Source organism: Alosa pseudoharengus, unplaced genomic scaffold, assembly GCF_046254945.1.
Source record: "Alosa pseudoharengus isolate Yale_2024_CS ecotype anadromous, Long Island Sound unplaced genomic scaffold, YU_APseudo_1.1 YU_APseudo_1.1_scf_21, whole genome shotgun sequence".
Taxonomy (NCBI): domain Eukaryota; kingdom Metazoa; phylum Chordata; class Actinopteri; order Clupeiformes; family Clupeidae; genus Alosa; species Alosa pseudoharengus.
The window spans coordinates 22585805-22609977 of NW_027468674.1; the positions used below are offsets into that span (position 1 = coordinate 22585805).

General features: G+C 44.6%; 1 protein-coding gene and 1 long non-coding RNA gene across 4 annotated transcripts; both read left to right on the forward strand.

Annotated features, from left to right (window-relative positions):
• The first annotated feature begins 3541 nt into the window (after positions 1-3541).
• Positions 3542-4338, forward strand: LOC143137852 (uncharacterized). Its single transcript, XR_012990119.1, has 3 exons — positions 3542-3741; positions 4000-4104; positions 4211-4338. It is a non-coding gene; the product is annotated as an uncharacterized LOC143137852 (long non-coding RNA).
• Positions 4339-5145: 807 nt separating this feature from the next.
• mapta (microtubule-associated protein tau a) lies at positions 5146-22704 on the forward strand. 3 transcript variants are annotated; one of them, XM_076298172.1, is made up of 17 exons: positions 5146-5334; positions 5441-5545; positions 6460-6564; positions 6671-6775; positions 7238-7324; positions 8207-8236; positions 8956-9903; positions 10742-10776; positions 11769-11832; positions 12106-12141; positions 12604-12872; positions 14518-14610; positions 14929-15021; positions 16410-16502; positions 19978-20076; positions 21621-21792; positions 22565-22704. In XM_076298172.1, exons 1-17 carry the CDS (start codon positions 5292-5294, stop codon positions 22567-22569), a joined length of 2382 nt encoding a protein of 793 aa, XP_076154287.1. In that variant the 5' UTR covers positions 5146-5291; the 3' UTR covers positions 22570-22704. The 3 variants fall into 3 exon arrangements, with proteins under 3 accessions (XP_076154287.1, XP_076154288.1, XP_076154289.1); XM_076298173.1 differs by lacking the exon at positions 16410-16502 and adding an exon at positions 17360-17452 and having other exon boundaries at positions 5444-5545; XM_076298174.1 differs by lacking the exon at positions 16410-16502 and adding an exon at positions 17360-17452 and having other exon boundaries at positions 5444-5545; positions 6463-6564.
• Positions 22705-24173: the final 1469 nt, after the last annotated feature.

The window sequence follows — 24173 nt, forward strand, 5'->3', positions numbered from 1 at the left end:
CTTTAATGTGAATGATTGTTGATTTAGGTGCTACATGGTGCCTGGGAAAGCAAGAGGGTGACTTTTTTGGATGTAATCTTTTGTGGATCTGATTATCTTGAATAAGATTGGAATAGGTTTGTTCTTTATGTGTTTGTAGATGTGTCCTTATGGTAAATAGCTTTTTGGCTGCTTCTGTTTTCTTCTTATTATTATTCCTTTGTGAATTTGCAGTGGGAAGAAGCCGAGCATTAGTGGCTTCTAACCTGGCTCCACTAGTGCTTGTTCATGGCTGCTTTTTTCAGTTGGGGGAGGAGGCATTGTTTTATTTCATTCATCTCACTGCATGGACAATATGACCCTCTTTCAGAAATCCTATTGTTCTGGTGATGTCTCTCTTCTCTTTCTCTGTCTAACACAGTCTGTTTCTTTCTTTCTGTCTTTCTTCCCCACTCTTTCATAGCCTTTAGTGGAATTGCTATGGACCAGCAGCACCAGGACTTCCTGAGTTCTTCACCGAACAGCCACGGGCTTCACTACAACTCCTCGGATACCATGGCGACTTCCCTCTCCGGTATGACCATCAATGACCATCACCATGGCAACCAGTTCCATAAGGAGAACGGCGTTGCAGTGGGGCACATGGGACCAGGAGATTGTCCAATGAAAGGTGAGCATACTGGCCTGTCTCTTAAACCCAAGTAGGTCTCAGCCAATCTGGTGGAAGCTTAGATTATCCCTCAGGAAAAAACAGCCTTTGGGGGAGGGGTAGGTCACAAAGAAGACCACTGCTATTTTCCCCTGAAATGCCTTCAGACAGATTAATGCTAAATTTAGAGACCATTGCAGGTAAAAATATTCTGGTCACATACAGTACCTGACCTTGGGTTCTCACGGCAGTGCATGCATATCAAATGAATATATAAAATTCTGATCCAGCCACCCGTTCAGAGGCTATAATAACAGCCTCACCAGGGACAGCCTCTGTATTCTTAAATATGAGATCAGTTAAATTGGACAATTGTTCTGGATATTCTCAAGAAATGAACAGGAACAATAGACGAGAGTTTATATATCACAGTGTAACAGGCAGACATATTAGATGACTTAGCAGCTTGTTAAATTTCATGGCCTCTAAAACAAGCAGATGGGAATCATCTGTCCTAATTAACCCTGATTGTCACGCATGCCTCTGCGCATTCAGTGTTGCTAAGACGCTGGAGGAATGACCTCCAACCCAACGAGAATACTTTTACATGTTGGAGATTTAATACTATCACGTGCGAGAGAGACACACCACAAGCCTGTAATTCCATGTGTTCTATTATTACTGTTTCTTCCTGTCCCCTGTGCTCTTGCTGTTTTTTTGTTGCCCTCTCACTGACTGACTGCGTGAGAACTGCGCGGCCTGTGGCGTTTTTGTTTTAATCCTTTTACATAAAGCAAATACAACATGCTTGACTGGGTTGGGTTTGCGCTCAATCCCGGCTTTGCAGCTGCGCTCTTCGCGCTGTAATCCAGGCATCTGGGTCATACCGCCGCCACCCAACTCGGATGGCCCGGCCGACTGGTCCATCGTGTCCTGGCCCGTTCGAACCAGTCCTAACCCTGGGCCCCTGGAATGTGCTCGTGGGTACCAATTCAGCTCTGTGATCAAGGCCAGCTTTCAAGGGACAGCGATGTCGCTTCAATAGACCGCTGGGCTCTGTTAGTGATCGTTAAATGGTTTTAAATGATTTTCTTTTTGGTCAATAGACCGCTGTAAAAAGAGGAGAGGGAGTAAGGGGGGGGGGGGGTGGACAGGACATTACTGTGTCTCTATTCCATTCAGCTGGTCACTTTTGTCCCTCTGAAAAGACTGCCTCTTTCCCTCAGTGGCTCCTCGAGAGGCTGGAGAAAACTGTAGCACGCTGATGAACTGCCCAGAGCCAGATTAGACCTCCTAGACAACACTGAAGCTCACTGATATGGCCCAGTAGTGTAGGGACTGTTGTTGGACATTAAACATGGTTTGCTGTGTTCTCATCATGGCTTTTCAATGCACTTTGGTGTCTTGGTAGGCTGCCACTATGCAATGTATTTGATCACAGTTAAAAAATGAGAGAATTATTCATTCACACCACGAAAACAAAGAACTTCCCAAAGGCGGTCATCTTTTTTTGTGCTCTATAACTGGAACGTTTGACACATACTTCTATAACATCCCACGGGAGAGGCTAAACTTCCAGTATGAGAATATTTTCCCCAAATATGAGCAAGGAGGAAATGGCTGTACGACTGAAATAGCCCCAATGCAGTCTTTGTGTGGGGCAGGTGGGTGGGCAGTACTAGAGAGGCCCTCACTCTGTTGTGGGTTTTGGGGTGGAGTGAGGGTTGGGGGGGATTGGATGGAGAGGGTGTATGAAATAGAGGGGGCGGGGGGTAATCAGAGTTGTGGTACTGACAGAGTGAACCCTAGAGTCCGTGCCAACTCTGCACAATGGCGCCCGTTGTCTTGCGTCCATTGGCATGCAGAAGGACGTGCCATAATGCTGTCTCTTCATCCCTCCGTGACCTCTCTCCTCCACACACCACCAACCCAACCCCAACTCCCCCACCTCTCCACACACACACACACACACACACACACGCACACACACACACACACGCACACACATACACACACACACACACAAACACTCTCACACACTCTTTCTCTGTCTCTCTCACACACACACACACAAACACACACACACACTCACTCACTCTCCGGCCTGGTAGTGCGTAGCCTAGCGTTCCCCAGTCTGCAGCCCTCGCTAGTGCACATGTTCCCCCCCTTCGCCCTCTCTCTCACACTCCACATCCAGCGGGGACTGCTCACCCAAAACGGCTCGCACCCACCTCCAGAAACGAACGGCATGTGTGTCGACCTCTCAGACGAGCGTGAGTATGCTCAGACGAGCTCCGTAGCTAGATGTGGTGTGGTCATTAGATAGATGCGTAGGTAGTGACCGTAGCCTAGCTCTGGCTGGCCGAGGTGTAGAGATGTGGACAGAATTTCACAGGTAGTCTGGTACAGTGCTGTAGATAGTAGTTTGACATGCCTCAAAAAATGCCTTTGAGTGAGAAATGTTGTAATGATCCATAATCAGCACTTATATTGTTCATGGTCAAATAAGTATTGTGTGAACAGTAAACATCATGAAAAGCTCCATGATTCAAATAAGCCTGTTATCAAAAGGTATGTGCTGCTGCCACATATCACGTGTAGATCGGCTCTTATCATCAGTTCTGGTTCATGTGGATCCATCAGTGTTTACAAAATTGAAATGCAATGTTATTCTGGGTGGGGCGAGGCACTGCCTCTCCACAGTAGCCGGCGGAGGGAATGAGGTCATGATGACACAGGAAACGGGTTACATAAGCCTCTTGCAGAAAGTCTCATTACTTACGCAAGCCATCGCTTTAACTCAGGGATTTCTCTGCTCAGCCTGTAGGTGTCTGTGCCTTTTTCTTGCCCCATTATGACCACTGCCCTCACATCACCGAGGTCTAATGTATCAGGGTCCAGTTAGAGGTTTTGGCTAGCCTGGCTTATGTGAAACATCTAATGGACGCTGCTCCCCCCCCTGTGCACTTTCTTTGTCTCTGACTGAAACGCTTGGCCGGCAGTGGAGGCTGAGGAGTCCGAGCCTGTGCCAGAGGAGAGAAAGGATGGGACTGTGTCCATCTCTAAGCTGAAGGAGACTCAGAGTGCCCCCTCTGGTCAGGAGGTGTCCACTGGTATGAGGTCTTTCCCTTGGCAACAGCTTGGCATTTAAGCTTGACTGGCAGGGATGCTCTTTTGTTTAAACTGTTATGGCTTGAAAATTAGCCTGTTTCTTGACTGCGCAACCAACATGTACTGTATGCTGTGTTTCAGTCTCTGATTAGTCTTTTTTTAGTAGTAGTGTACGCTTCACATATATTTTAATATTCTGTGTTTTTCCCTCATGCAATTACTAACATTACATTACATTAATTGAAGCAATTGTTCCACAGCAGACGACCCAACACCAACAGCAGAAGGGTTACAGGATGAGCTAGCCTCACCATCGGAGGTCATGGAGGCTCAGAGCCCCCACTCTAGAGTAGAGGGGGACCTCGGTATGAGTGCAATTTTGGATCATGATCCATTCTCCATCCATTACGTTACTCTCTGTGTCTGCTGTGATGGCTTTTATTTACGTTGTCTGGGGTTTATTTTAAAAAGCAGAGTGTCTAGAGCAAGCAGCGGAAGAGACAGAGTGTGGGCTAGCCTCCCCATCTGCCATCGCTGAGACTGAGAGCGCCCTCTCTGTTGAGGAGGGGCAACTAGGTATGACAGTCTGGTTGTGGACTGGCGTGGCTTGCTTGATCTTCTTTTTGACAGAGATTTTGCTTGTTGCAATATGTATTCTACTGGGCTTTGTGCTTTTTAGTTGAACTCAGGTATGGAACAAAAAGTTGCCTGGCTTCGTTTGCTTTTATTGGAATGCCAATTGCCAAAGACTCCCTTCTGAATTTGCTTTTGAAATCTTTGCATTCCCTGCCTTTAAAGGGAAACTATGCAGTTTTTTAGCTTAATTTACCTAAACTGAACAGCTTCAGAGTCATTGGAATGGTTATTTGACTTTTTTCGGGTTGAGTGGTAGGTGTCTCGCTTCTCCCTAGCGCCTGTGAGCGGAAAAACCAGCCTTGCAACTTTGGTCTGGCGGGCCGCCGGCCTCATAGTCAGAAAGTCTTGCGGTCTCACAATGTAAAGAATTGTTTTACAGCACTACACACATACACGCCAGACCCTGGCTAGAACAAGGTAGCGATGGAGTTTCTCAGATAATCGTCATGGCAGAGCTGGCAAAAAGATACAGAAAGCAAGTAAACCGTAGTCTGAGGAACAGGGCCAGAGGAAACGGCAGACTGACCGAGCGAGGTGTGTCATAAAATGTATACTCTGAAGCTGTAGGGGGAACTCCGTAGAGAAAACTGTGAGCAAAAAGTGAGAAAACAGTGAAGAAATGGCCAAAACTGCATAGGGCCCCTTTAATGTACCTTTCCTTCTGATACTAACATTACTTTCAGTTGCAGTTGGTGTAGACATGTTTTTTTGGATTTGCTTTCTATTGGCTTGCCTTTCTATCCTATCCTATTCCAACAGCTAAACAGAATATCCCTTTAGAAGATCCTCTTCCTCTTTTGTGTTGGTTTCCCTCATGCAATTACTAATCATTAATTGAAGCAATTGTTCCACAGCAGACGACCCAACAGCAACAGCAGAAGGGTTACAGGATGAGCTTGCCTCACCATCGGAGGTCATGGAGGCTCAGAGCCCCCACTCTAGAGTAGAGGGGGACCTCGGTATAAGTGCAATTTTGGATCATGATCCATTCTCCATCCATTACGTTACTCTCTGTGTCTGCTGTGATGGCTTTTATTTACGTTGTCTGGGGTTTATTTTAAAAAGCAGAGTGTCTAGAGCAAGCAGCGGAAGAGACAGAGTGTGGGCTAGCCTCCCCATCTGCCATCGCTGAGACTGAGAGCGCCCTCTCTGTTGAGGAGGGGCAACTAGGTATGACAGTCTGGTTGTGGAGTGGAGTGGCTTGCTTGATCTTCTTTTTGACAGAGATTTTGCTTGTTGCAATATGTATTCTACTGGGCTTTGTGCTTTTTAGTTGAACTCAGGTATGGAACAAAAAGTTGCCTGGCTTCGTTTGCTTTTATTGGAATGCCAATTGCCAAAGACTCCCTTCTGAATTTGCTTTTGAAATCTTTGCATTCCCTGCCTTTAAAGGGAAACTATGCAGTTTTTTAGCTTAATTTACCTAAACTGAACAGCTTCAGAGTCATTGGAATGGTTATTTGACTTTTTTCGGGTTGAGTGGTAGGTGTCTCGCTTCTCCTTAGCGCCTGTGAGCGGAAAAACCAGCCTTGCAACTTTGGTCTGGCGGGCCGCCGGCCTCATAGTCAGAAAGTCTTGCGGTCTCACAATGTAAAGAATTGTTTTACAGCACTACACACATACACGCCAGACCCTGGCTAGAACAAGGTAGCGATGGAGTTTCTCAGATAATCGTCATGGCAGAGCTGGCAAAAAGATACAGAAAGCAAGTAAACCGTAGTCTGAGGAACAGGGCCAGAGGAAACGGCAGACTGACCGAGCGAGGTGTGTCATAAAATGTATACTCTGAAGCTGTAGGGGGAGCTCCGTAGAGAAAACTGTGAGCAAAAAGTGAGAAAACAGTGAAGAAATGGCCAAAACTGCATAGGGCCCCTTTAATGTACCTTTCCTTCTGATACTAACATTACTTTCAGTTGCAGTTGGTGTAGACATGTTTTTTTGGATTTGCTTTCTATTGGCTTGCCTTTCTATCCTATCCTATTCCAACAGCTAAACAGAATATCCCTTTAGAAGATCCTCTTCCTCTTTTGTGTTGGTTTCCCTCATGCAATTACTAATCATTAATTGAAGCAATTGTTCCACAGCAGACGACCCAACAGCAACAGCAGAAGGGTTACAGGATGAGCTTGCCTCACCATCGGAGGTCATGGAGGCTCAGAGCGCCCACTCTAGAGTAGAGGGGGACCTCGGTATGAGTGCTATCTTGGATCATGATCCATTCTCCATCCATTACGTTACTCTCTGTGTCTGCTGTGATGGCTTTTATTTACGTTGTCTGGGGTTTATTTTAAAAAGCAGAGTGTCTAGAGCAAGCAGCGGAAGAGACAGAGTGTGGGCTAGCCTCCCCATCTGCCATCGCTGAGACTGAGAGCGCCCTCTCTGTTGAGGAGGGGCAACTAGGTATGACAGTCTGGTTGTGGAGTGGAGTGGCTTGCTTGAACTTCTTTTTGACAGAGATTTTGCTTGTTGCAATATGTATTCTACTGAGCTTTGTGCTTTTTTAGTTGAACTCAGGTTTGGAACAAAAAGTTGCCTGGCTTCGTTTGCTTTTATTGGAATGCCAATTGCCAAAGACTCCCTCCTGAATTCGCTTTTGAAATCTTTGCAATTCCTGCCTTTAATGTACCTTCGCTTCTGATACTAACATTACTTTCAGTTGCAGTTTGGTATAGACATGTTTTTTAGATTTGCTTTCTATTCGCTTGCGTTTCTGTCCTATCCTATTCCAACAGCTAAACAGAAGACACCTTTAGAAAATCCTCTTCCCCTTTTGTGTTGGCTACTTGTGTGTGGCAGTACTTTATACATCCCTTCCCTATCAATCAGACATACCTCTCTTCTAATTAAGCATTTCTCCCATAGTGGAATGCCTGGAACCTGCAGCAGAGGAAGCTGATGATGGACAATTGTCTGTGTCTGAGCACTCTGAAGCTGACATCGCCCCCTCTGGTGAGGGGGAGGAGTGTGGTATGATGTTTTGAAAATGCAGCGTTTTTTTTTCGTCCTTTATTAAAGATAATCTTTGCTTTGAGATGAAATGCTGTGCTTTGTGGTAGTCTCCTCTAGAATGGCTTTGTTTTTGGTTGTGATTTTCTGCTTGCATAGCAGTTGACCCTGGCAATCTGGCTCTGATCCATGTTCATTTGGGGCCAGACTGTTTTTCCAGAACCGCTTTGTTGATGTTACATAGTAATACTAATATTTTTATTTTCAGAGTTTAACATTAAGAGGACCCTTAAGTGTGGGCTTATACCATTTCCATTTCTGCCATTTCCAGTTTACATGTTGTAATTTGGTAGCCTTCTTTATGTTTTGATCACCAAAGAATAAATTATATTTTGAAAAATATTTAATAAATAACAAAAGACATTCTTAACAAATCATTTTGTCTAATCTCCTTTACAATAAGGATATAAGTTGGCATAGTGCAGGATAATAGTCATCCCACCTTGAAATAGAGGAGTTGGCCTGAACAAGTAGCTCTATGAATGTATGATGCTTTTGTTTTGGACCGTTCATCTCTGACTTACGGGTACTACATGGGAAAGGCAAGGGTGGAATGAGTTGGGAACACCAGACACGTTCCTTGCTGTTGCTGAATAGTTTGAAATGTTTGGTAACCTGCCCGCACTTTTTTTGCTTGGCTTCCCTTGTGTGTGGACAAAGAACACTTTGTGCTTCACATAGACTTTGGTGCAGAATATTGTTGCAAATATAGCTTCTTTTGTGTATCCTAATTAATTCGGCTTTCCTTTATTATACTTGCCGCAGAACTGTTGTCAGTACATATAGTTGCCTAATTCACTATCTCTATTTTCTATTCCATTTCAGCAAGTGGAGGAAACATGGCTTCTCCAACAGGTAAATAATTTCATGCAGATCCACTGAAGATACCTAAAAATGATGCACACACCACATTTAGTGTAGGATTAATAGTCATGTCTGGGTTTAATTACATTATGGTTTGGGCACAAAATGAGATATTTTACCAAATGGATTAACCTTAATTCTGACCGTGACCCTCACCATAAGCATAGAACACTCCTCTGGTGCCCAATCATAATGCAGTTACCCTCACCATTCATCACCATTGAATGTGTTTTTGTCATGGTAACAAAACATGGATTCCATTCTGTTTGCTCTCCATTTTGTTTCATACTTCCTGATTTTCCATCACTGGGAATCTCTTTTTTGTTCATTTGTCTTTATTGATGCCTTTTTTGTTATACTACTTTCACTTCTTGTTCTTGCGTGGTGAAAACGCCCAGCAAGTAATTGCACTACGTTGGTACATTTTCCGTTTGTGGACCTCTCTGTGGGATGAATTTTCTCCTTATTTTCTTCTCTGGATTTTCTTTTGATTGGCAACTGTTGAATACAAGTCTAGCGGAGCCTCAGAATGTGCCAGATGTCTTCTCTGCTTACATACCTAGTAAAGGAATGGACACAACAGGAGTGTCTTTTTCTTTACTGGACTGCTGAGAGCTCTGAACTCTTTACAAATCGGCACATGCTGCTGCTCCTCATGTAATAAGCAAGGTAGAGTTTCATGATGATTCTTGCTTTTTGAAAACCGCCAGAGGATCCCAGTGGCCGGCGCCTCCGTGCTGGGGGCGTCGGGGCAGTTAGTAGCTCTGGAGGAGGGGAGAGAGGAAGGAGTCACATGGAGAGAGACTCGGCCTGTCCCCCGAGAGTAGAGGCCAGGCCGTTCCCTCTGACCCAAGTCCCCACTGCCGCTGCGGAGCTGGGACGCGAGTGGGGTTCGACGGGCGCAGAAAGCTTTCCTATCGGTAGTGAAGAGGAGGAGGTGGAGGACGAGGACCTGCTAAGGAGCAGCTGGCCAGCAGGGCCCACTCACCCGCTCCACCGGCCGCTCTCCCTCAGCCCTGACCGGGCCCGCAGCCTCTCGCTGGAGGCCGAGCCGCCCGCCTCCTTCCTGGTGCGGAGCGCCGCCCTGGAGGACCTGACGGCGGTCGGGGAGAGCCCGCTGGAGCTGGACGAGCTCCGGGGCGCCGCTGCTGGAGTGGACGATGGGCGGATGTTTGCGTCTGCAGAGCAGAGCGCGGCAGCATATGGGGGACGTCAAATCTCCCCCGGGAGGGAGAGGGGATCAGCACCTAATCCGTCGGGAAGTCCCCCAGCGAGTGCCAGTGCCGGCTCAGAACAGACGCCCCCAGCGCCTCCTCCGGACGGGAACACCGGCGCCCCCCGGGGGGAACAGCTGCAGGGAAAAGGGGCCATTTTCCCATCGCCGCCGCCCAGCAGGGACTCCTCCCCTCTGGGGCCCGCCAGCGCAGTCCAGCCGAACGGCCAGAGGCACCAGAGGGACGATGACGGACAGGGCTCGCACTTGCCGTCTGGTCCCACGCAGTCAGATGCCAGCAGCGGCGACCCTCAAACCAAAGACAGGCCGGTCAGTTGGACTGGTGACGCAAAGGGCTCCAGCGGAGCTTCTCCTCTCTTGAAGAGAGCGGCGTCGCAAAGCTCGCCCGCCAGAAAGTCATACGTTCCCGTCGCGCAGTTCAAAGGTCTGTTGGGTTACGCTCACCAAAAATCCCCCCTCCCACTTCGTCAACTCTGTCCCGTTCAGTTCCGTTTTTTCTTCCCACACTTTTTTTCTGTTGCAGCGTCGCTAAGCTGTGAGGCACTCTCTATCTTCCCTGGTTAATCCAGGCCCTGCAAATCAGTGCTGGGTCGTGGCAAAGGCCAAGTTGCTTTTTTTCCGTTCGTTATGTTCTCTCTGCCTCTCTCTCTCTCTCTCTCTCTCTCTCATTGGATCTGTCTTATCTCCCTTGGTCTTGCAGCCTCGTTACGTTTGGGATTGAATTAATCCAGTTTTACTGGCCATGTTTTTACCACACGTCCTGTTTGCATGTCACTCTGCATGTGTGCAGTGTGTGAGAGTGTGTGTGTGTGTGTATGTGTGTGTGTGTGTGTGTGTCTTTCTGTGAGTCGCATCATCATCATTTTAGAGGAGTTTACTGGGTCACCACTGTTGCAGCTTGCACATTCACACCCTTGCACGCAGGCATGTGCACAAACACACACACGCACACACACACACACATACACACACACACACACACACACACACACACACACACACACACAGATTTCATGGATTTGTTGTATTTGTGAAAGCTTTAGGTATTAGAATTTAAGGTATTAGACTAATATTTCAAACATTGACAATTTTATCCCTCAACAATCAAAATGAATCTCAGTTTTCTGTAATGTCAGGGCAAAGCCACATTTTAAAACATGCCAAATTCAAATATTCTTAATTTGGTTTGTATTAACATTTTTGTGTGTTGGAACTCGGAACTCACCCTTTAAATGCATGCACTGTGTCCCTCTCTTCCCCAGCACAACCCAAGGCTGACATTGATGCTGACAAGCGGGTAGGTGACAGTGGCTACTGCTGTCCATTTTCTCTGTACCATCCCTTATGGAAAAGTCACACCTGTCCTTCATAATATCATTACCAAACATCCTCACCTCACACCTCCTGTCCACCCACCCAACTACTGTACAACTACTAGTTATCATTCTTCATCGCCAGCAATGGTTTTGTCTTCTATAGCCATTCTTTTTTATGTTCACCTTGTTTATGTTCATCCCCACATCCGGGCCACAAAGACCACCCGAACGCCCCTTTCCAAAGCTAGACCCTCCTCCCTAAAAAGGCCCACCGCAGTCCCCCCGTCCCTCAGAAGGAAAGCCCCAACCCCCCCTTCTAGCAGGTGCCCTCCAGCCCCCTCCAAGCCCCCCATCTCTGGGCCCAGAGAGAGCCGGCTCAGGGTGAGTACCGGAAGGTTCGGGCACGTGCCTGCTGCTTACCGCTCCGTCACCCCCGCTAAACCGATGGTGGGAAGATCCTAATCCCTGCGCATGTTGTACTGACCTAACGATAAGAAGTGTCAAAGGGATCACAGCCTTATTATTGTGAACCTTTGTCAAGACCATAACTAGTGTCTGCATAGTGATCATAATAACAGCATAGGCTTGAAATCTACCGGCATTGTTTAGTGGAAGTAAGCCATTGCTGTGAACGAATGGTGACAGCAATTATGCATAATTACAAGTCCTTAAACCAGGCACACATTTTTGCCTTGCTCTTTCTTAATGCCTACAGCAGCCATGTTTTTCAAAAGTACATGAGATATTTTCTCTAACGGCTTCCCACTCTAGCTATAAGGACTTAACGTCTATTAAATCAACCCCACTGCTTCTAGACTTTGCTTAAGCACCCATTTCCTCATCCTCTCCTTTTCATCATAATCTATTGACCGGTAGCCTACCTGTTGCTTGAGGAGTTCAAAGCATGTTGTGTTTGTTGTTTCTGTGCTTTTGGTGAAAAACTGGAAACATGTCATGATTTTTCTGCTTGCAGGCTCCAGGTGCAAGACCTCATGCTGCAGGCACTAAGATCCCAGCCATGACACCAACTCAGTCGGGTAGTTAATTTGTCCCTCCCCCCCATCACTCCATCCAGTTTAACTGTCTGTTACTGTTATAGTTACTAAGCTCTTCTAAGGCCTCTGAATATGGAACTAATTGGAATAACTTGACTGCAGAGATCTTAGGACAAAAGAATGATTGTCCCTTCAGGGGGCACTCAGAAATGACTCTACTTGAGTAGTATAATTCCTTTGACGTAGCTTTTAATCTTTGAGACTTTGCAGCAGAAAGTACATTAATGTAATGGGCTTTTCTGCTTGTTTTCACAGTCAATGGCAAAGCTGCTTCTGCCAAGAATGGCAAAGGTAAATTACTCCAAAGTGAGGAAAAGGGAAGAGGCACATTATGAGTACTAAGACTATTTGCAGTAGAATGTACTAAGAAATACACCAAGGTGTTTAGTTACGATATCAGTTAACAGCATGATTAGACCACTCTGCTCTACAGGTCTTATAGGTTATACAGTCCAACTAGCTGGTGATTATGCCATTGCCATACAGTATTTACACACTGGCATCTTTTAGGTAGAAAAATCATCAGCAATGTTGCTGGACAATGCTCCGTGTTCCATGTTGCTCTTGGCAACTTTTATCATGATCATCCAATCAGAACACATGGAATCGGTTATGTGGTTGCCCAGCAACATTGCTCAAAAAGTTACCCCATGTGTCATCACCTTAAGTTGGTATTTCCATACTATGTTGGTGAGGAGCCCTAGCAGTTGCTGTGGTGCCTGTATAACCCCCATGCCCTTTGACCTCCATCAGTCTCCCCCAAGGCCACCGATGCGAGTGGGGGCAACAGCCCTGGCACCCCCAAATCCCCCGCCAGCAAATCGCTGGGTACCAAGTCCCCCGCAACCGGCAAGGAGATTAAGAAGGTGGCCGTGATCCGCTCCACGCCCAAATCCCCCGGGTCGCTCAAGGGCCGCTCACCAGCCCCGCTGGCCGCCGCCGCCCCGCTGCCTGACCTCAAGGGGGTCAAGTCCAAGATCGGCTCCACGGCCAACCTCAAGCACCAGCCAGGCGGAGGACAGGTAAACACTTTTCTTTTTTCTTCTTCTTTTTTTTTCCCGTTTTCGTTTTTCTTTTCATTTTTCATGGGTGTAAACTAGGCTGAACATTCTGTGTATTTGTGATAAATCACCGTGATGAACATTGGCCTCCTCTCTCTGTCTCTCTCTCTCTCTCTCTCTCTCTCTCTCTCTCTCTCTCTCCTTAGTTCATATGTGATTCATTTGAATGAGGCATGCTTTTTTGCGGTGTCTTTGAAGTTTAGTAAAAGAGAGAGCCCATAATGAAAGCTGCATAAAGGGCTCCATCATGATGAGGCAGCTTTAGTTTAGTCTTGTGCACCAATATACAGCATCGTGTAACCGTTGCCTCATGTCTGTTTATAACAGCAAGAGATTATTTGTAGTTCACAACACATCATATTAGCTGACAAAATATTTTTACACTATATTCTGAAGTCAGTGGGTAGCTGCTTTTATCCCCAACCACTTCCACTGTGGTGAAAGTAGACATTTTGTTTGCTTTTAAGAAAGGTTTTCTGGGTGGCTGTTGGCCTCAGTGAGCTATCAAACCCTAGGGGTTGTGCTCTTATTTATAGTGACCTTGAAAGAGAATGTGAGCTGTAGTACTTTCAGTTTGGCTGTAAGATGAGAAGCAGGCTTTAGTGAGTGAATTAGTCCATTTAGTTCAAAGCACAGAGTTGTGGACTCCCTGTTTGCCAACCAAAGAATCCAAACTCATTTCTTTTCTTAACAATATATTTATGTGAATGTATTACAAGCTGCATATTTATACTGTATATACTTTCTAATTGTATTGCATTCAGTTATATCAGTTATAGCAGCTTAATTTGATTAATATCAGTTATCATTACATATTTTATGTATATAGACAGTATACTGTATATGGAATAAGTAATTGTTTTAATTGTTTAATAATTGTTTGTAGTCTCCTTTGAGACTGACTGTAGTATTGTTTTTCTTTCTCTCTCTCTCTCCCCATGCTGTCCCTCTCTTCACTCCCTTTCTCTCTCTCTCTCTCTCTCTCTCTCTCTCTCTCTCTTCCCATGCTGTCCCTCTCTTCACTCCCTTCCACAGGTGCACGTTGCTAATCAAAACAGTTGAATTTGCTCTCTTAAAGGAACAAAAAAAAAACATTAATGTAATATGTACTTGTACACAGGCGTGGGCTCTTATGAGTCCTTTACATAGCTTTAGAACTTATCACTTCTCCCCTACCTTTTGCAGGTACAGATATTTGATGAGAAGTTGGACTTTAGTAATGTCCGGTCTAGGTGTGGCTCCAAAGACAATATGAAACATGTGCCGGGAGGTGGAAATGTGAGTGACTATGGGTTGAACTCAATGCTGCCAGTCTTGGTTCTTCCTTGAGTTATGACCATTCGTTCATTCCTTACCACCGAGTGCTTCCGCTATATCCCTGATGTCCTCTTCCTCGTTCAAGCGTCATTATGACAACGTCCACAACAACTGCCTAGAATCCTCACACGATCACTAACCATCACCTTTTCTGTTTCTTTTCGCTTTCTCTCACACAACTTCACTCTCTCATTCTCTCACTCTCTCTTTCTCTCTCTCTCTCTCTCTCTCTATCTATCTCTGGGAGTGTGTATGGAGACAGGGTTACTTATTATTTCTGTCTTTCCAGGTCCAAATTCTGGATAAGAAGATGGACTTGAGCAGTGTCCAGGCTAAATGTGGATCCAAAGCCAATCTGAAATATCAGCCAGGAGGTGGAAATGTGAGTAACTGTGGAACTGTCTATTGTACCATTACAGTAAGATCATAGTTGAGGCCTTTTCTTAGATTCCTGAGATTATGAAATCATGAGCACAGTGACAAATCTCAGATGAAATATTTCTGAATATATTTGTCAAAAAAGTACATATTTTTTTGTTGGCATATGTGTGAACTACAAATGACAGGAAATCTAGTTTCAGTGGTTAGCACAGGACATTTTGACCATTGAAATCCAGTGAAGGTCCTGTCCCATGATTCTGTGGTTCAAAGGTAATGTTCAGTCATTAAGCTCTGGCTCGGGCCCTGTCCTTCTCATCAGATCCAAATTCTCGATCAGAAGGTGGACTTCAGCAACGTCCAGTCCAGGTGTGGCTCGAAGGCCAACCTCAAGCATACTCCAGGAGGTGGCAGAGTAAGTAACCAGGGGATTGACTCAGAACCTCATTGCCTTGGTTCTGTCTAGAGTTGAAGGCATTCTAGTCTGTTCTTATGATCGCACATACTTATATGCCAAACAATCTTTTTGATAACAGATCCAGCTACTAGCTAATTGTAAGGAATAAAATGGCCTCTGGTCATTTCTATTGCTGTGGTTCTACAAGTATTTGTAGATTTGGATTGGGTGTGGATTTGCTACTCTCGAATACCAATCCATGAAGATGCAGTTGGTCCAAACTGTTGGAAAATGGGAATTAACTGAAAATGCTTGGAAAATGTGGAAAGGTTTGATGTGCATACAATGCATGCCTATCTCAAAAAGCTTGGATGCTCAGATCCTCTCAAAGGAGGTCTATGTATTTTTTGATGCCAGTTTTTGAGAAGTATGACAAACAACTCTGTGGACTGGCCAATGGAATACAAACTTTGCATTACTTTATTTTAATGAACTATTACTCAGACATGGAAGAAAGAAAGAAAAAAATCTCTCATAACAGAATTATTTTTTGGAACCCATTTTCTTCCAGTGCAATATTCTTACACTGAATTTTGTGTTTTTCCAAATTCAGACAAATGTTCTTGTTTGACTCTAACAATGTAAAATCATTTTTACATTTTGATAATTTCAACTGGAAAATCTTCATGGATGTACGCTTTTACGTTCTATGGATGTAATTTGCACACAGAAAGGTCACTTCTACAGGTATAGTACAGAAGTAGTACATGCAGTGTTAGAGGGAATAGTAATGTGATCAGACGACAGTGTCATCTCCTCATCTTCAGTGAAATTGCTCTCGTCATTGGTCCCTGCGTTGGCTGATGCTGCCTTTGTCAACCTCAAAAGAACTCACCTGTTCCCCTACCTTTTACAGGTACAGATATATGATGAGAAGTTGGACTTTAGTAATGTCCAGTCTAAGTGCGGCTCCAAAAGCAATATGAATCATGTACCAGGAGGTGGAAATGTGAGTAAACTTATGTGGTGAACTCCGCACCTTTCAGTTTTGGTTCTTCCATGGGTTATGACCATTCGCTCACCCTCACCAGGAAACACTGAGCAGAGACCCCTCCCCCCACCCTCAAAATCCTCCTTGCTCGCGCAAAGCCACTGTACTGACCATGATCTAGAACCTCAATAAAGCACTAATCATCCTGTTCAGGTCACTTTCAAGTATTGTGGCCTTGAATGTGAAACAATATGATGCACTTTTGTTCCTCTGTGATGCAGAAAGGTCTCTCCACACTATTTTTTGACTCTTTCCTTCTTCCCAATATATATTTTATTTGTTCAGTTTGACACTTTTGCTTTCAAAAAGAAAGATAATTGTCCTCTCTTTCTTTGCATTTTTGTCCTTTTTTCAGGTGCAAATTCTTGAGAAGAAGATGGACTTCAGTAATGTTCAGTCTAAGTGCGGCTCCAAAGGCAATATCAAACATGTACCGGGAGGTGGCAATGTGAGTAACTATGGGATGAACACAATGCTTATGGTCTTGGTTCTTCCTTGAGTTATGACCATTCATAATTCCCTCACCATACGTACCTTCAAATGTCACTGTGTCCTTCACTGGTTAAGTGTCTTCACTATACCACAGTTCAGACCCACCTGAACTCAACACGTATCACCCTGTTACTCTCAATTCTTGGTATCTCCTCATCCTATGGTGGCCAAGCACTCACCCATAGATGTGTTTGTCAGAAAAGCCAATGAATTTAGCTGTAGAATTTCTCTCTGATGGGAAATAATCATTTAAATGAAATTTAAGTGGGATATTTAATCATACTGAGACCGTGGAAATCCAAAAATGTTGCACTCCCAAATGGGTAACTCTCTATGACGTTGACTGTAAATCATTGCACTGTTATGTAAGTATCCCCAGACAAGCTAGTGTATAAACATTTCAATCTGAGAAATGGGGTGGCAAAGGGAGTAACTATAGAATGGCCTCCACATTTTTCCCACTCAGTTATTTCTGGAGTCATTGCCCTATTTTTTCAGCCTGTGTCACCATTTCACTCTCCTTAAACACACCTGTCGTACCTTCACTGCACCAACTAAGTGCTGCACCAAGGATAGAAATGTCCTAAATAGTTGTCCGGCATCCAATAAAACATCCACGGGTGCAAACCAGGCTAAACGTTCTGTGTATTTGTGGTGGATCACAGCAGTGAACATTGCTCTCTCTCTCTCTCTCTCTCTCTCTCTCTCTCTCAAATTAAGTTCTCCTCATCAGCGTCCTCTGATGCTGTTTGCTTCTCTTGAAGTGTAACGCTCTCCCTCCCTCCTCTCCCAACCCCCCCTACCATCTTTCAGGTTCAAATTGTTGATCAGAAGTTGGACTTAACTAGTGTCCAGTCTAGGTGTGGATCCAAAGACAATATGAAACATGTGCCAGGAGGTGGAAATGTGAGTAACGGTATAGCAGGAAAACCCCGTCTAGTCTCTGTCCTGTACTGCCCTCGTCTACCAGAAGCAACTAACGCACGTTTTCCAATCAACTCCTCTACCAAATGATCTAATATTGTAGCAAAATAAACCTACTGCATGAGAATTCCTACGTTCCTAATTCCTTGAGTCAAGGGTGTAGTGTGGCGTCTCCTCCTGTCTGTCACTTCCTAGAAGTCTCAAAACTCATAATTCCCTTCAAAACATGTGCCGTCAAGACATGTTTTGCCTGTGGGGCGGGAAGTGCACATGTAATGGGTTAGTGGCTCTGTCTAACAACAGCTAGCATGTTCTGTTTGTGGCGTTATATTGCCTGAAACCCAGCTGTGAGTGTTCACTCCTCTCTGGTAAAGCTGCAGTAGACAGACGTGGAGCGCCCCCCCCCCCCCCCCCCCCAAAACTCCCTCCCCACACACACCCAGAGTAGTGGACCCTCCCTATCTTGTATGTTCAGTCACGTCCCTTCAAAGACTTGTTTCTAGTTGTTGAAATTTTAAGCATTCCATTTTTAAGATCCTTTTAATTATATCAAGTCAACCAACAGTTGTTGCTCAGTGAGATTCCATTTGTATTCAGGCAAGGGCCCTGGTGGGTCTTAAGGGTAAGTTTGAAGAGAGCTCATCTGTTCCTCGTCCTTTTACAGTTACAAATATTTGATCAGAAGTTGGACTTAAATTATGTCCAGTCAAAATGTGGCTCCAAAGACAATATCAAACATGTGCCTGGAGGTGGAAATGTGAGTAACTATGGGAAGAACTCAATGTGCTGACAGCATTGGCTCCTCCTTCAGTTATGCCCATTGATTTTTATTCCCTCACCAAAACTGCTTCAGATATCCCCATCCTTTTCTTCACTCAGTTGCCTCTCTACATACTGACCTCAGCTCAGTCCACATCATGTTAGCACTAACTATGCCTTTAATCCCTGCTCTTCACACAAGCCAAGATAGAGAAGCTATCAAATCAATATTTAATGGCACAGATAATGCTGATCCTTGAATACTCTCCCCCTTAAATGCAATACATTCATACGTTTCTTAGCTCACTGACTATGACATTGATTCTGTATCACTGCACATGAAGTAATAACAGATCCAAAAATTAGCTAGTATATAAATAATGAAAGAAATCTGTTTAAACGTATAAACAACAAAATCCAAAAATAATCCCTGCAGACCATCACCACCCTCACCCTCATCTGATATAACCTAATTCGCTGCTCTGTATTAGAGTCCTTCACTTTGACTGCAGGACACCGGGTTGTTTTTTACGACCTCTCCAGCACTTAACAGAGCCAGTGTTGTTGTCAACGTTTGCCACTGGCTCGCTCGCTGCCTTTTGTAGCTGAACAGTTGGGGCCCCAGTGGAAGGCTGATGTCACAGGACAGGGCAGAGGGATACTGAGACCTTTGTGTCCCGAGGCGCTAACAGAGGCCCACAGGCCCCCGGACGGCTTTCACGGTCAGCGATGAGGTCACCTCAGGGTGGGGTTGCTGGACAGAGACGGGTGGATAGTGGTGGTGTTGGAAGTTGGGGGGGGGGGGGGGGGTGTTGTGTATTTGGAAGTGTGAGCTGGGGGGTTGTAGGTGGGACGGAGGGATGTTGGTGAGCTGAAAGGTCACACACTTTTTCCCCCCACATGTTGGCGCCGGTTGTGGTGGCACCATGCTGCGAGTTGAGTTGGCGGCAAGTGGAAATGATTTCATTACGACGTGCAAATCAACAAGGAGGACAGCCTCAGCGGTGAGGCGTGAGGAAACAGCGCCCCCACCCAGAGCCTTAAGCATCAGTGGACGGGGCCATTAAAAGCCTCTCCATGTCAACCCCCCCAGAGGGCTCACTTCCTTGTCATCTAAGAGTGTGTTAATGCTTTTAGTGAGCAGAAAATCAATGCCAGGGCGGGCCCATTAGTTGTATAGCTGTCCTGAAATCATTAGGGTAGTATACTATGCATGCATACCGTACTCACACTAAAGGAAGGCTTGGAAGTGCAGTGTCATGGTGCGAATGATGCATTCAGTTTGTTATAGTCAGTGAAGTGTATAACAGCCTGCTTACTTGTGTGATTACTAACAGGATCCCACTCAATATCTTCTAACACCCTTCATCAGGTGGTAACAGAACCCCTGAAATCAATTAATCAATGTGGTGTGTTATCGGCTTACTGTTTGCAAACACACTTAGACTGTGCAGTGGTAATGCACTAATGACTGGTTGCACACTTAGTATGTCTCACTATATAGTAGTACACTACACCACACTTTAGTATGCACTGGTTTCTGTATTTTCTAGAGGCTTGTAAATCATGCCCCCCCCCCCACGTGCAACAGTGTTCAGTCTGTTTGACTGAGTAGGTGCAAGAGTCAAGGTGTGCTTTCCCAGCATGCATTGTTCACCCGGTCAGTTTCAAACGCTTTGGACTGAGAGGAGCTACATGCAGCATACGGTGTTGGTGAAATATGTCCTCTGCCACTTTGTTGTGTCCAGGTTCAGATTGTCCACAAGAAGATTGATCTGACCAACGTGCAGTCGAAGTGCGGCTCTAAAGACAACATCCACCACAAGCCAGGAGGTGGAGGGAGAAGGGTGAGAGAATGTTTCAACACACACACACACACATACGCAGACACACACACATACACAGACACACAAAGGGAATAACACCACAAACTAGGCTTCTTGTAGTTAGTAGTTTTCTATATAAACAGCTACTTTGAACTCGAGGAATTTCTATATGTCCGCTAAGTATATGTACAAATGCAAACTAAGACTACTTGCATATAAGGTCTACAAAATATGAGAATACACTGGCAGTATTACTAACAGTTACCATGGTATGCTTTTCATAGTTCCAAACTCATCACTGTCATGTGCACATGTGAGTTGAATGCCACTAATATTGAATACCAAAATATAATATGAAACCACCAAAGACCACTCAAACATTCAACACCACATATGGTTTATAAACACAGATGCATAATCTCTAATAGACTACATGGTATGAAACAGTCTGTAGTATAACATGACGTCTATAAAAGGACATTTGTAAAAATGATTGTCGGTCTATACATTAGCCCTTACATCTGATGTTTCCCTGTTTGCTTAAATGGATTTTATGGTAGAGTGTGAGTGTTAGCACTTGTCCTCTGGGATACTGTGGCTTAGCAGCTTCTAGATGATATAGCATGCTCTGGTTGTGGGCGCTATAATAGCATCTGTATGCTTATGAGGGCATTGGGATGTAGAGCGGAAGTAGTGATGCACTAACAGCAAATCGCTGACCTTTAACCTGCATGACGTTCAAGCACGGGGCTTACGTGTTAGTATGCAGTAGTCATGCAGTAATACATGGTCATATATATGCTTTCACATACACATACTCAGACACTGGCACACAACAAATACACACACACACACACACACACACACACACACACACACAGACACACACACACACACACACACACACACACACACACACACACACACACACACACACACACACACACACACACACACACACACACACACACACACACACACACAGACACACACACACACAGACACACACACACAGACACACACACACACACACACACACACACACAGGCACAGGCACAATCACCCAGCTGATGGCAGTGGCTCATGGGATTGCGTGCTTTCCTTCCCCTCCTCTCTCTCTGCTGCTTGGTGTTTGCATTCTGTCCATCTCTGTTCTTTTCATCCTTGTATCTGTTGTCATCCCCTCTTTCCATGAAGCCCTCTTCATTTCTTTCCCGAGTAGCACACCCCTTTTTATTCAAATGCCAATCATGCCATTTTATGTTTACTTTTCAGTGTTATTCAAACCAGATTTACAGTGTGGTTTATGTGCTGGTCCCATATTTTACCAATATTAATTTGATTTTAAGGTTTTATGTTTGACCATATTTGTATTTTAACTCATCGTTTAAGTTTTGCTCTTGGTTGCACTCATTTCATTTTAATTTCTCATTTTAATTTCCATCTTCTCTGTTTTATTTTTCTTTTCTTTTTTTTTTTTAAAAACATGACACTTCATGTTGTTCATGACACACCCCACCCCCCAACCCCTCCAACCACCCACCTTGGGTCACTGCACCCTAAAGAGAGAGAAGGGGAGGGAGAGCGAGGGCAGTACCAAAACAAGCACCCCCGAAAACGGGGACTTGCTGGGCCTGGAGCCCAGTGACTCCCCTGCCCCGTCCTCTTCCACCAGCCTCAGCCTATCCCCTGAACCAGCCATGCTCAGCAACCCCCAGATTCTGATCGAGGACTCCAGTAAGTATCACATGTAGAATAGAAACGTAGTGGGGAGAGTTTAAACAAAATGGGTTGCCGTTTTTGCAGGGTTCAAGTTCTGATATTACTCCCACACCTGAGTGAGTTTCATTCATTAAAGTTAAGGTTTTCTGCTTCAAGGGTATTTTACAATGGTAATCATAAAAGGTAAGGACGTTATCAAGAGCAGTTGTATCTCTAAAAAGGTGTCTGCCACGAGAGAGCACAAAACAGATGTAGGGGTTCGTCAGAGAGGGTGTCAATGATCACTTTTTTGCTATTTTATTTCAAATGATGTTATACTTAAATATGTAGAATCCTTAGAACTACTAGCTGTAGTCTTAAAGGGGTCATGAGTTGAGAACCACAAGGGAACTACCAATTTGGCAGCAGTTTGAAATATAAGGTCATATTACAAAGCTTTCTCTAAAGAGCTTTTCATCAAAGGGTATTAAGTAGAACTAAGGAACTCCACTGTTGCACACCAACCTTTAGAGGTTGTACTGATAAATCACTTTTAAATGACCCAAGGGTATTGGTTAAACACCACATCATAAATCTCTCAAGCAAATTCTTTTGGTTTCCACAAGTGGGAAGTTAGGATGTTCTCACTCTACCTGTTCCATGCTTGAGCATGTTTGACCCCTAAAGTCATACAAGACAACCGTGCCTAAAGTGAGAGTTCTGAAGAGTCAAACAGAACTCAAGCTCTATCTCAGCGCAAGGACACGGGAAGTGTAAACCTTATGGTGTCCATGTTGCCTCCCACCAGATTGAGTCGCACAAGCTGAACTTCCGCGAGACAGCAAAGGCCCGCACCGACCACGGCGCCGAGATTGTCTCCCTGGAGGACTCACCCCACGACCTCAGCACCGTCTCCTCCTCAGGCAGCATCAACATGGCCGACTCGCCGCAACTCTCCACACTGGCCGACCAGGTGTCGGCATCTCTTGCCCAGCAGGGTTTGTGATCACCTTGCCACCACTGCACACGCACAACCCATTCTCTCTATAACACACACACACACACACACACACACACACACACACACACACACACACACACACACACACACACACACACACACACACACACACACACGTGACAAGTTATCAACCAAGGATCTCAACTCCCTGCTCTAACGTTCCGGTAGAATAGTGACAAAAAAGAAAAAAAAATTGTCCTCGTGATGTTTCCCATCACCTCTTTCTCACCTTGGGGATTTTCAAAAAAAGAGCAAAAGACATGACACTGTAGTTTCTGAGATTTCTTACCGCGTAGCCGCCCGGCTATCACTGTTGATTTTTCTTAACCTTTAGTATACATGACGACCAATGAAAGTGTTCTGATCCTCATGTTCACATCAAAAGATCAACTTCTTTTCTTCTCACTTCCTTTTCACTGACTGTGGGAATTGGTCATTGAGTTATTTTAGGAAATAATGAAAAATAAAAAAAAATAAAAAAAGATTCAGAAGGGATAATGTTTCCTGAGATCCTATTGTAGCCTCATATCTTACCACTGCATTTCTATGGCATTGTTGTCCATTTCTAGGCCCGGTAGACTTTTACATTGTTAGTCTTTTCTTTGAGATGTTACGGTATTGTTGTGGAAATGTTTTGGGATGATTTGAAGTGCCATTTCAACAGGAGAATATTCATATGGTGTGAATATGTAATGGAAAAGGACACATAACCGTAGGATAAGAGGACACAGACTATTTCGATATTAAGGATTTGGAGGTTGTTTGAGGGGAATTGCTTAACTTTGAGGCTTACAGCACCTACTCTAGATAGATATTAAGTCTAACAAGAGGCACACACTAAATGGCAGCATTATATTGCAACGTTTGATGACAAGGCTACTTTGTGTTAGTCCCTGTTTCCCTTTAAAATATTAAACAAACATTAAATATTAAAACACAGTTACAGGGTATCAGTAGTTGGCAAATGCTTCGCTAAGGCAACCAGAGGTTAGCTTTGGTGAGTCATAGTTTATGCCAAGATGATCCGAGATTCAGAACAGTGAGGTCATTTCTTACTCTCTCTGGCATAAAAGAGAGAAAAAAAACAAACATACAAAAACTAAACGTAACTGAGACCCAGAGTGCTTGGTGTAGAGAAAACAGATGTCTGTTGAGCACTTTCTTTCTTGTAATATTCTGTGGCTATGACATGTATTTGATATGACTGTGCCTGCTGGCAGATTTTAATTTATTAAGATTCTTTTTTTTCTTTTTTGTAAGTGCTTCATTGTAAAATGCCTATCATGTTTTCATAATTTTTTTTGTTTGTTTGTTTGAAAGTGGCGGCTGTTTCATATCCATAAGTTATGGGGAAATACAAAAAAAACTTCATGGTATTACTGTTCAGCATTAACCC